This window comes from Sebastes umbrosus, chromosome 8, assembly GCF_015220745.1.
Source record: "Sebastes umbrosus isolate fSebUmb1 chromosome 8, fSebUmb1.pri, whole genome shotgun sequence".
NCBI classification, from domain to species: Eukaryota; Metazoa; Chordata; class Actinopteri; order Perciformes; family Sebastidae; genus Sebastes; species Sebastes umbrosus.
In genome coordinates this window covers 10,742,194-10,754,281 of record NC_051276.1, presented here as the reverse complement: position 1 = coordinate 10,754,281, position 12,088 = coordinate 10,742,194, and the positions used below count along the sequence as shown (strand labels likewise).

Below are 12,088 nucleotides of genomic sequence, written 5' to 3'. Positions count from 1 at the left end.
TTTTTTTTTCTTTAATTTTTTTTAAGATTGTTACGAGTTTGAAGATAATCCAGCCGGAAATGAGACATTGCACAGTAACATTTTATTTATTTGTTCTGCCATTTTTTTGTTATGCTTTTAATATATTATAATTGCATATACATTATATATGTATGTGTGTGTATACAAATATACACACTAAAGGCAAAGAAAGGTGTTTGAAAAAAACTGTTTGACAATGATGTATTCATGACTATTTGAAGTATGTTCAGATTTGTTCATACCAGCTTTGTAATGCGCCACTTGTATTCCCCATCTATTGCAAGTTCCATTTTTCTGCCACTTCAATAATCTTGATAGTATAACTATTAATAGAGAAATCTGTGTTGTTTGGACGAAAAATCATTTTCTGTTTTTTATGTCCTCGTTGACAATAAACACGCGCGTTGTTTTAAGAAAAACATATTTTTGCATTGCCATTCAAAACTTTGCAGTTTGCAGATCATATTTAGCTGCACACTATTGTAGAACTACAATACCCACAATGCACCACTGCCGCCAGCAACAAGGAAGTAGAACAGGTAAACGTCAAAATCAAAACGCTGTCGCCTGCGTGCATGTTAGTGTTTTACTAGATGTTAACACTCATCTGAAGTCATGGCAGGAAACATCCAGCAGCTCAACGAGTCTGCAGTGATCCGCAGCCTCCGCAGGTTCAGAGATAGATACTTTACAAACAGTGGTAAAGTTGTTAAAGACGACTTGACGCCAGACGCCCGAGGAGATGAGGCACAACCGGCTTTACTGGATAGTTTACCGGTGAGTCAAGTTGTTCATGGAAATGTTTTTCATTTGTTCAACTAGTCCAAAGCTAGATTGCGTGCAAAAGTCTTTTTTAAATGTGTATATTTATCTCATAAACCGAGTTAGGGCAAAGGTCAGGTTGAGATTGTGTACAAGTTCGACTCCTTCAAAATAAAAGTGGATGTCTGATATACATAAAAGTGAAATGTTAAATGTTTCCAATGGCTATTGAATCAAGTGGTAAAAATAAACACACTTTTTTCAATCAGTGTAGCTGCTCAAGAACAAAATTTGTACTTTACTCTGGTACTTCCTGTTTACTCCACTACTTTTCAGCAGGGGTGGAAGAAGTACTCAGATCATTTAATTAAAGGTCCTATATTATAAAAAAAAGTGAGATTTTCATGTCTTTTATATTAACAAAGCAGGCTTAAGTCCTATATAAATACTGTGAAAGTATTGAAACACTCAATCCACATGGAAATACACACAGCCCGTATTGAGAAACTGCGTTTGAAACAAGCTGTCAGGATTTCTGTCCATTCGTGATGTCACGAATACACAATATTTAGACCCTTGACATAATTTTAAATGTAAACATTCTTAATGTGTCCCAGATTATTTCCCGGTTGCAGTGTATGTGAATGACATCAGCCGACAGGAAGTACACATGGACCCAAACTGTTGCCTAGCAACGCAATTCTGTTGCAATTCCGTTAAAATGTGCTAAAACGGAGCGTTTCAGACAGAGGGTAAATACAGGCATATTCAGGCCGAAAGTACGAGGAAAATAAAGGGTTTTTTGAACATTAAAGCATGCAAACATGTTCTAGTAGAAACACAAAATACAAGTATGAACCTGAAAATGAGCACGATATGGGACCTTTAAGTAAAAGTAGAAATACCATAGAGTCCAAAAATACTTAAGTAAAAGTCCTGAATTCAAAATGTAAGTAAAAACACAACATTTTTATAGATATAAAAGTATTATAGTATATTATATCATTCTGATTTTATTACTAACAAATACATGTAAGAGCATTTAAATGTTGTAACTCGCCAATGTGGAGCCAGTTTTAGACTTATATACTACTGGATAGATTAGTATTAAAAAGTAACTAGTAACTAAAGCTGTCAGATAAATGTAGTGGAGTGAAAAGTACAATATTTGCCTGTGAAATGTAGTTGAGTAGAAGTTGCATAAAATGGAAATACTCAAGTCATTAATTGGTCAGGTAAAATGGGCCATCATGCAAAATGGGTCAGATAAGGTTGGAGCATCATAGCTCTTTAAAATCCAATCACAATAACTGATCTTACAATGTTGCTACAACAGTAGTTGACATGTAACAATAGTTTTGATTGGTCTGAGGTTGCTAATAGTGGGCAGGACATAGTGTTACATGAAGCATGTAAGAGAAAGTGTATGGTAAGTGAGCCTGACATAGCAAATGTCACTCATCACTAATAAGGATGATAACGCAATTATAAGTAAGCTTACAAACAAAGCAAAAATGTTTATGAGCAATGTTCTTTCAAAGAAAAAAAGTTGAAATAAAAAAAAAAATTAGATTTGTATTAGTCTTTACCTTTATTAGTCCCACAGTGAGGAAATTTGCTGTGTACAGCAGCAAAGGGGATAGTGCAGAAACAAGAAGCAAAATACAACACAGTAAAAAAAAAAAAAAAAAGCAGAACAAAAGTAGACAGGCATATAAAGTATGGACAATTTAAATAGAAGGAAATATAAAAATAGGAACAATATGAACAGGGGGAAATATTAAAAATAGGAACAATATATATAGTATAGAAAATAAACAGACTATGAAGACAATTGCACAAGTGGAAAAATTGATATTGCACAGTGATTGGAATGAGATTTCACCTGAAAGTATTGCACAGTATGAATTGAAGTTACATCTGAGTAGTACTGATATTACACAGTCATTGTACAGTATAGTGCAGTAAGTTATTGTCAGTTTTTGGTGTGTATGCGGTCTACTGGGAGCTGTGCTGGTTGCGGAGTCTGACAGCTGCAGGAAGGAAGGACCTGCGATAGCGCTCCTTCACACACTTCGGGTGGAGCAGCCTGTCGCTGAAGGAGCTCTCAAGTGAAGGAGCTAACCCTAAAAGCTAATAGTTTATAATAACTGGCATTATTCTGCCTGTATTATGAGTATATTTTGCCGATAATACTTAAGTACTTTCACTAAAGTATCATTTGAAATGCCAGGCTTTTTCTATCTGCTTGTGTATTTTTATTGATAATAGATTTGCTGGGTTAGTGATCGTTCACCGTTTCCTCCCTCTCTCCATCTCTTAACTAGTTCTCGACATTCTTCTGTTTTGTTTTGCTGAAATCTTCATCATATCAAATCATACCCTCCCTCCTTCAGGTGGACGTACAGTTCCTGATCATGACCTTTCTGTCTCCTGCGGATATCTGCTGCCTGGGAGGCACCAGTCGGTACTGGAGGGCCATGGTTAGAGATCCATTACTGTGGAGGTACTTCCTGCTGAGAGACATGCCAAACTGGCCCTCCATTGATCATGTGAGCATGCCCCAACTGGACCTGTTGGATGCACCACTAATCAATGAAGATGAGAGCCTGGACGACAGAGAAGAGGGGGACGACAGAGGGATGGAGTCGAAATTTGACTACATGTCAGAGTGGGTAACTTTTTCCCGTTGTCCTGCATCAAGGTCAGTTGGTAACAATTAAGTCACACAGAAACGGTTTTGTCTCAACAGATACCTGAAAGGCTGCCCATCCTGCAGACAACAGTGGCTTCCTTCACGGCCGGCATATGAGGTCGTCACCTCATTTCTTCAGTCTCTGGTGCCCTCATCTGAACCACGTTATGCCATGTTTGGCCCCGGCATGGAGCAGCTGGATGTCTCTTTAGTCACAAGGCTCATGCACGCCCCAGATGTGCTTCCTGTGTCGGGCACTCCTCACAGACAGATTAATGGTGAGATGACATTGATTGTAGAGTGCTGATGATGAAGGATACGCTTCTCCCAGTCCTTTTTTCATCATTGGTATGTTGCCCTCCTGTCAGGATATGATGGCAGGGTGCACCAAATAGGGAATGGGAACCGCGGTGCTTTCTGGGGGCGCGCCGCCATTTTTGGAGGATAGCGTACTGAGCTACAGTACATTATCTGTCACCGGTCTATTCATCTGTCATCTGTCAATCGTTCATCATCAGAAATATATAAAGTACATGCGAGAGACAAATGCCCATATAAAGAGAAGCTGACAGAGGCAAAGGGTGTGATATATTACAAAATTGAAGTTAGTTTATGATATTGATCCTTACGAATTAGGAGGACCTTGACAGCTTGCCACACATTACAATCAGTGATGTGTTTAGGCGTTAGTGAACACCTGTCAGCAAATATGTTAATCTTTGGAGGCCGATGTCCAGTTGACAAACGGGTAGGTATATGACATTAAGATCTAAAAGCCAAATGCCAACTACACGATCATCCGGACAAAGATAAGATAGCTAATGTCATACTAACGGAATATTAACAAAACGTCGGCTAATACTGCATAATTAACCACTGGTATGTTGCTCAATGAAACCCATAACGTTAGCCTACCTTTTTGTCTGACTGTATGCTATATATACTATTATTCGTCTTTTGAATCGTAGTCACTGTTTGGTGTTTTGTGTTATCTTTTGACACTTGCATTAAACAGCCAGTTACCCTTTATCCTCCAAAAATGGCGGACTTGCTGTCGGTGACATCACATTCCCGTTCCCTATAAGGGCAGCAGACACCTTGAATATAGTTAACACAAATGTTTTTTAATGGGGTTCCTGCTCTGGGTTACACACTCTTCTCTTGCCGTTCTCCAAAAAAAACATTAAATATTCTAAACTGAACAATACTACTGGAATAAACATGCTTGTACATGTGACAGTAATGTTAACCAACAGGTTAGTTTGACAGTGCATTGTATTGAGCCTGGAAATTTCAAGCCTTGGGCCAGGAACGGCAGAGATCCCAGCTCAATATTCTTCATGTTCAATTTTAATGGTGTCAGAAAGTCAACACAGGTTACTCAAATGAATCACTTAATGCCATACAAGTATTTTGCAAGAAGCAGAGTTTTCATCGTGTTTAATATCAACAGACACAAACACAACCAATACCCGAGCAGGTCCGGACACGTCTGTCACTTGAATCAGTTGTCACTGGAACTAAATATTAAACTATAATGCTGATGTAATACAAATATTGCTTTGATGCATTTCGATCACAAATAGACTCAAACAGGATACAAATTTTATATTTAAAAAACAATCTCAGGGATTATCTTACTTGTTGTAGGGTTATTTGCACTCCACTAGATGACAGTATTCGCCCACAATTGTTATCTCACTGGTTACTATCAGCTAAGATGCCACCAAAGAATGTAACTAAACCTTTTTTTTTCTTCTAGGTATTGGCTCAGGGATCAGTTACATGTTCAACCACCAACACAGATTTAACATCCTGACTCTGTACTCAACCAATAGGTAAGCACTTTGTATTTGAAGTTACAATATCATTATCTTTTTTCTGCGTATTTTTGTGAATACAGCCCACAATCATTACACTTTGTGTGTCTGTGTGTGTGTGTGTGTGTGTGTGCAGGGCAGAAAGGGAAAGAGCCAGAATCCAGCAGCAGAGCATCAGTAGTAAACTTTTTACCTTTGAAGGAACAGATGACTCAGGCAATCCAATTTACAGCCCCGCTCCTCAGGTCCAGCAAGTGTGCCAGGTGGTGAATGGTTTCATCTATGTAGCCAACGCAGAGCCTGGTAGAGGTGAGATAAGAGGACATTAAAGTGTATTTACAGCTTCTGCTCCACTGCTACTGCCATGTCCCCATCGTGCACGTTGTTTCTTGGCATGTAAATCATCAGCACAGAACATTTGCATGTGTCTTTTGATAGGTGAGGGAGAGTCCGAGGTGGCTCAGATTCAGGCTGTGCTGAGCTCTGCCGAGGGTTCGGCTTCCAGGCCTCTGCTGGTGCTCTCCTGTGTCTCAAGAGAAGAACCGGAAGAGGTCGGGATTACCAGCCTACCGACTATTACCAGCAGAAACAGGGCCAGGTGTCGAACTCCCTGTGTTGACATGGCACAGAGGCTCGGACTACCCCAGCTGGCTAACCCCTGGCTGGTAAATGTCGGATATTTGATCAACTTAAAGGCTTCCGCTACATTTATATCCATCCAGAGGACATTTTCAACCTGTGTTTGTGTTTTTCTTTCTCTTATTCAGGTGCAGGATACAGTAGCAGAATCCCTGTCAGGTCTTCTGGATGGCATTTCCTGGTTGCTGAGATGTTCTGGAGTCAAACTCTAGTTGTCTAATTTCTGCTGCTGCCTGATGAATGAAAACCACAAACTTCACTGCTGCGTCACACCAGACACACTATGGCATTTCCTGAGTACCACATGTGCGCCGAATATCTCAGTCTTGGAGCGTCGTCTGTGGGATTTAATGAATCGGATCAGCACCAGGGCTGATGGGTTTCTAACTATTATTCACCCGGGAGAACTGAGAGAGACCCTGAAGAAAGAGCCATGTAAAGGAGTTATAGCAGGACAGGAGGTTATACATTTGTCTGGGAGCTTCACAGTAAACCCTCAAACTGGGTTTGTTGAACACTAAGCTCTATATGGAGCAGCAGGGTCATAAATACCCTGCCTGAAGTTATAGAAAAAAATAGTTGTTGTGGATGGAAGGAACGCTGCTTGTTCAATGCAGAAAAGCAGGAAAAACAGGATAAACAGACTCAGGTGCAGAAGTAGAAAACCAAAATGAAAGAAGTGGTAAAATCCACACATGTAAAAACTCAATTTATTACCAGCTTACTGATTATCTTGTATGCTACCTACATATGTAAGTATTATGCTACTTTAATTTATGCACCATATCTTGACACAGGTTTACAATTTGTGAGCTGCTAACTAAACAGGTTGCCCGCTGTTGGCTTTAAAATGGGATAGAGATTGTACCATTTTTGACATGACATTTATCAGTGTTTTATTAAAGGAACATTGTGTAACAATTAGGGGAATCTATTGGCAGAAATGAAATATAATATGAACTAGAATGGCACTGGGAGGGCTCATTATGACCTGACGCCACATTTTTACAGTTAAGAGATTGCCAACAACCTTCCTGCAAAAAAAGTCAGCTTATATAACTTTCAGACAAAATCCACTGACCTGATCAATGCTTTACACTCATATACTGCAAACCTTTAGAGCTAAACTATAAAACAAGCAATTGAATGTATTGACTTTAGTTGAAATATTTTATATTGAAGATACATATTATATTGATACGTGCTGAATACTCTTCCAATTCTAAATGTTTACATCTGTTATTTGTTCAACAAATGGTTTCAGAATTACAGATTTATCTTGCGGTGGATAAGTCACACTTTCAGTCTCTTACAACAATGATAACTTTATAAAATGTCTGTTAAATAACAAGTAAATCGCTGTTGAGCAATCACAATGACAAAACTATTCTATATATGTCAGTCATGCTTTTTGTCTTCTCCTTTTCCTTCAATCTGTTCTGCGTTCGTCTTTGTATCTCATGCACATTATTCACAAGTTTAAAATCTTTTGAGCAGTGGAAAGTATTTCCTTTTCCTTGCTTTTCCTTTCCTCTCTGAGGTCAGCTCTGGCATGAAAAGCTGAGTGCACATCTGTATGTCAGCAGCAAGCAAGGAAGGATATTCTGTTGTGGCCACCAGGGGAGCGCTACTAGTAGCTGTATGATTCAGTTACTCAAAGCTCTGCCTTTCTAATTGCCTTGACTGTTTGACTAGTAAGTGAAAAACACTTACATGACCATAGAGATATGAAATAATCTTCAAACGCAGATATGGAATAATCACCGCAGGAGTACGGACAAAGGTTTGTTTTTTTAAGCGTTCTGCAATTCAGATGGATCAGCATGTGGCATCAGGCAAGCATGAAAAATGCACAATCGATTCTGCAAGCGTAGAAACCCAACTGTATAGCCATTATTGGTGAGTCATTCTAGATTCACATTGATTGAAAATAATGAAGCAACACTCTTCATGTCTACTGTAGCATGTGTTGATCTCCTCCAACTGAATTCCAGAGCAATTACAGCACTTAAACGATCACACCTCTCACTTCATGTGTTTAAATTGTTTGTCCACTGTAAAATTACCTCCTATTCAGCAGTGTTCACATGCCCTAATGACAGCATGTAAGGCATGACAAGATAATGTGCCTCCCTTTAGTTCTAGTCCCCTAGGTAACCACCAGTATGTGGTAAAAGTATGCCCCCCACCCCCTCAGCAGCCCTTCCATCAAAAGGCTCTTTTGTCTCAACAATCATTTTCATAGACATACAGATTTAGAATAGGACCATGATTGGTGCAATTTAGGTGCATTAAGCTGAGCTGAATACTGGTGAAGCGGAGATTGGTTCTTTTTTTTCCCCTGGTGAAATTTAAAGGGAAATGATTGAGAAGTTGGCCGCTGTGCGTGTGGGTGTGTGTGTGTGTGTGTGTGTGTGTGTTTCTGAGACCGAGAGAGAATCTGATTTTTCATCTCCACTCATCTCTCTGTTCTCTTGTAAACAGGATGTCTATCTCTTGGGTCCTCACTCAACAGAGTTATTTACCTACATTGTATGTTTGAGTGCCCATGTGTCGTGCATGCTCATGCGAACACAGACATGCCCAACAATGAAGGTTTACTACATTAATAAAATTTAAAAGAAAAAAAAAAATAGCATATGAACCATGGGAACCTGTTTTAGGGCAGGTATGCAGGGAATAACTGCTTAATCCTTTGTTATTACTCTGTGATCCTGATGGAGCCAATGGAGGTATAAAGACCTTCCACTGAGCAAGGCCTGGCGCTGTCAGTGTGGGTGAAGGTAAGGTTACAGTTTGAATGAATGATTGAAGGACTGAATAAAGACCTTCATGTGAATGCAGATTAAAGAAAACAAACTATTCAATGAAGTTACCGTGGGTTTGCAGCCCAGGATGTGTCGGATCCACTGCTTGGATAGGATATTTTCTAAGTCTGTTTATTTCGACTGTGGACTATTAGCACATGTCCCTACATAATGGTGCCTGAGGTTTGGTGGGGGAGGATCCTGGGCCATGTTTTGGAAGGGTGAACCAGACCTCCAGCTGCCTCTTGTCTTCTGAAATCAAAAGAGGCCTCTGGGATATGATGTCACGAGGAAGAAACCCCTGTTTACTGACCCAAGACAGTTTACAGAAGTCAGTATGTGGACAGTTAAAGCATACCATGCATGTAAGATGCAGTTAGTGTATTGAAAATACGGTGTAAGGGAAATCTGGGACAGATGAAAAGTCTCTTCGTCTGTGCTTTACAGCAGCTTAAGCTTGGTGTAATGCCAAGTGTTAGAGAGGTGTGGCTAAACAGAGTTTATTGCAGTTTGGTTTATAGTGTTCTTTATACAGCCAGAGGCAATATGAAAAAAAATAATCAGGTATTTCCTATATATTCCCAGAGGTTTCCCCTGCTCAATGAAGCTTAAGTTGTCTTGCTTTTGGATGTGTATAATATCTCATTTTATCCCAGCAATGGTGTTATGTAAGTTGGTTTACATACACCAGCAGCATTTGTAGAATAAGTCAAATATTGAATTTGCCCAGAACCATATTTACCCAGTATAATTGCAAAATAAGTGGTTCCTTCTACTAAAATTTGCACAGAAATTAAATGTAAATATGCTTTCTGTTGAGTACATATTATGAAAAACACTATTTTCACTTTTTACCAATGAATTTATGATCAATGAGGAACATTTTAGACTGTATAAGTATGCTGATGACATGACATTAGTTGGCCTCCTACAGAAAACAGACCCCCTAGGTGAAGCTGCCTATCTGGCCCACACTAAAGCCCTTCAAACATGTTGTCGCGGAAGAAAGCGAGAAGTATTCTGGCAGATATACTGTATAGCTCCCATCCTCTCTTCAGCCAGTTTGAGCTCTTGAGCTCCGAGAGGCGCTATAGAGTCCCTCTGGCAACTAAAAATGTGTTTAAAAAGTCCTTCATCCCAAGTGCCATCTATATTCTTAACTCAACAAAGTGGCTGAGCAGATCTAAGTCACAGACACTGACATGAACTATTTTAATGTGTAACTAACTTGTCTATGTATCTGTTTTTTACTAACTCCCGTCTGTTTTTTAATGTTGTTGTTTCCTGTGTTTGGTGAGCCAAAGACAAATTTCCACCCTGGTGGACAATAATGTTGTATTGTATAACTATTACGTTGCCGTGCTTGTACAATAAAGTTTTTGTTGAAAATGTATGTGTTTTCTGAGGCTGTGTGTTTTGTGTATTGATCAAGCACCATTAATGCTTTGTTAGTGCCAAGATAGTGCAGAAGTGGAGTAGATACGACAACGTGAGTGAACATACACAGATGCAAAGTTAAGTACTGCATTAAGTAGAATGACACACTCCTCATAGGGTTAAATACAGCAACTCCATCTCCACTGTCTTTCTCATACTCCTGCTTTTTCCATCATCCTCTCCATCTCCTGCTATATCCCTCTCCTTCACCGTCGTCTCATCCCGCTCTTTTCACTCTCTCCTCCTTTCATTAGAGTTAAGTCCCTGATTTGTATTCTACGATAACAGCCAAGATTGAAGTAGGCATTGAAAAAAAAAACCATCATTTGCATGATGCATTCACTGATTAGGCTAAGCTTCCCTCTTAATTGTGTTGTTTTGCACATGGTGGGGCTCTCATGCTGATACTCTGTGGATCTTACTCATCCCATTCAATCTCACCAATTCACTTCAATTTCCTCCCCACTTCACTGCGTTCGTCCCACCTACCTCCTGCTGCCATATACGTATGACAGGTTATGGACTCATAATGCAGGATTAGGGTTCAGAAGTGTTAATAGTGAATTGCTTGTGAACCCTTTGAGTCCATCAGCAGCTCCGTAATAAAGAAGATATGGAACCATGGAGCACTGTGATCCGGCCTTATATTTGCTGCTGTTGTTGTTGTTGTTATTTCTATGTGTGTGTGTGTGTGTGTGTGTGTGTGTGTGTTTGTGTGTTCCCCCTGTAGCCATCTCCTCTCTTTTATCCTAATCCAATAGGCAGCAGGGTGCTGACATAGTTGTGAATGGCCACACTTGTGATGTGAAACTGCACTAAATGCATTACAGGTGACTCGGAGGGGATGACACAAAGGGCACTCTTTCATTATGTGGAAAATAAAAACAGACAGCCAAACACGAATAGATCCTACGTGGCTATAAAAAACAATTATGGGAATATGGCCGTGACTGAAGAGAGGCACCACAGAGTCTGAAAACCAAACAATCTCGTGAAACAGACATATAAATTATTTATATTATCAACAGATCACAACAACACTGAATTGATCCTACCAACACATATTGCCAGTGTGAAAGCCTGATATCTTATTCCTCTGTGCCATAGACCTCTATTGCTGTCCAAAACCTATGAAAAACACATTAATGAGTCACATTGTTACACTGGTGACACGTTCCTTTATTATATTGAACTTGGACACTGTAGACTGTGGATTTTCTATTATTATTATTTATCCTGCATACACCGTCCCCCCTGCTGTAAATACTCACTGGCACACTAAATCCGCCGCTGAAAATAGTCCTTTGCAAATACACTGTTTACTTCAGTTTGACTAATGTGCTTAAAGCTACAGCCCAGCTGTTTTAGGAAATTATTTAGCCTTTTTTTAAAAAATGAAACACAGCCATGGGCTTATAGGGCTGAGAGCCACAGACAGGCTGGGGAAGTTGGAAAATATTTATTATAATTTATATTTATTTGTTGAATATGGATGAGTATGGATTACAGCAGGCTAACAAGGTATAGAGTTATCAACGAAAGCCCTTCCAGGCCTCCAGTGCAGGCACCGTGGCATCAGTCTGTGAGCCAGATGTATTGTTCTGTTGTCACATTCAATACAGCATAAGTCCACATGATCACTCGGAGCAGACAATCACAGGAATGAGTATTCCACAACAAAGGAACTAATTCAATGGACGCCCCCACTCTCCTCCAATCAGGGCTCTCCGTCCCACAAGTGACCAATACATGGACATGTTCAGGGGCCGTTTGTTTGCATGGGTTTTTCTTCTGTTTGGTAATTAATGTCACAAAGTGCCCCAAGCTTAGGCAAAGGTCAGCAGCTCTAATGTTGCTTGAATTTACATTTTGTTGAAACATGGAACAAGGTAAAGAAGGAAAGAAAG

At 39.7% G+C, this 12,088-nt stretch overlaps 1 protein-coding gene across 2 annotated transcripts; it reads left to right on the top strand.

Annotated features, from left to right (window-relative positions):
* Positions 1–486: 486 nt before the first annotated feature.
* fbxo4 (F-box protein 4) lies at positions 487–6,861 on the top strand. 2 transcript variants are annotated; one of them, XM_037777420.1, is made up of 7 exons: positions 487–798; positions 3,180–3,454; positions 3,536–3,756; positions 5,241–5,316; positions 5,531–5,607; positions 5,737–5,963; positions 6,066–6,861. In XM_037777420.1, the coding sequence occupies exons 1-7, from the start codon at positions 637–639 to the stop codon at positions 6,147–6,149; spliced, it is 1,122 nt and encodes a 373-aa protein (XP_037633348.1). In that variant the 5' UTR covers positions 487–636; the 3' UTR covers positions 6,150–6,861. The 2 variants fall into 2 exon arrangements, with proteins under 2 accessions (XP_037633348.1, XP_037633347.1); XM_037777419.1 differs by having other exon boundaries at positions 5,435–5,607.
* Positions 6,862–12,088: the final 5,227 nt, after the last annotated feature.

Bases quoted from the DNA above. Each gene is read 5' to 3' on its own strand.
- fbxo4 (XM_037777419.1), top strand. From the start codon at position 637: ATGGCAGGAAACATCCAGCAGCTCAACGAGTCTGCAGTGATCCGCAGC. The intron at 3,455-3,535 runs GTGGGTAACTTT...TTGTCTCAACAG, and splicing joins AAATTTGACTACATGTCAGA to ATACCTGAAAGGCTGCCCAT. The intron at 5,317-5,434 runs GTAAGCACTTTG...GTGTGTGTGCAG, and splicing joins ACTCTGTACTCAACCAATAG to GGCAGAAAGGGAAAGAGCCA.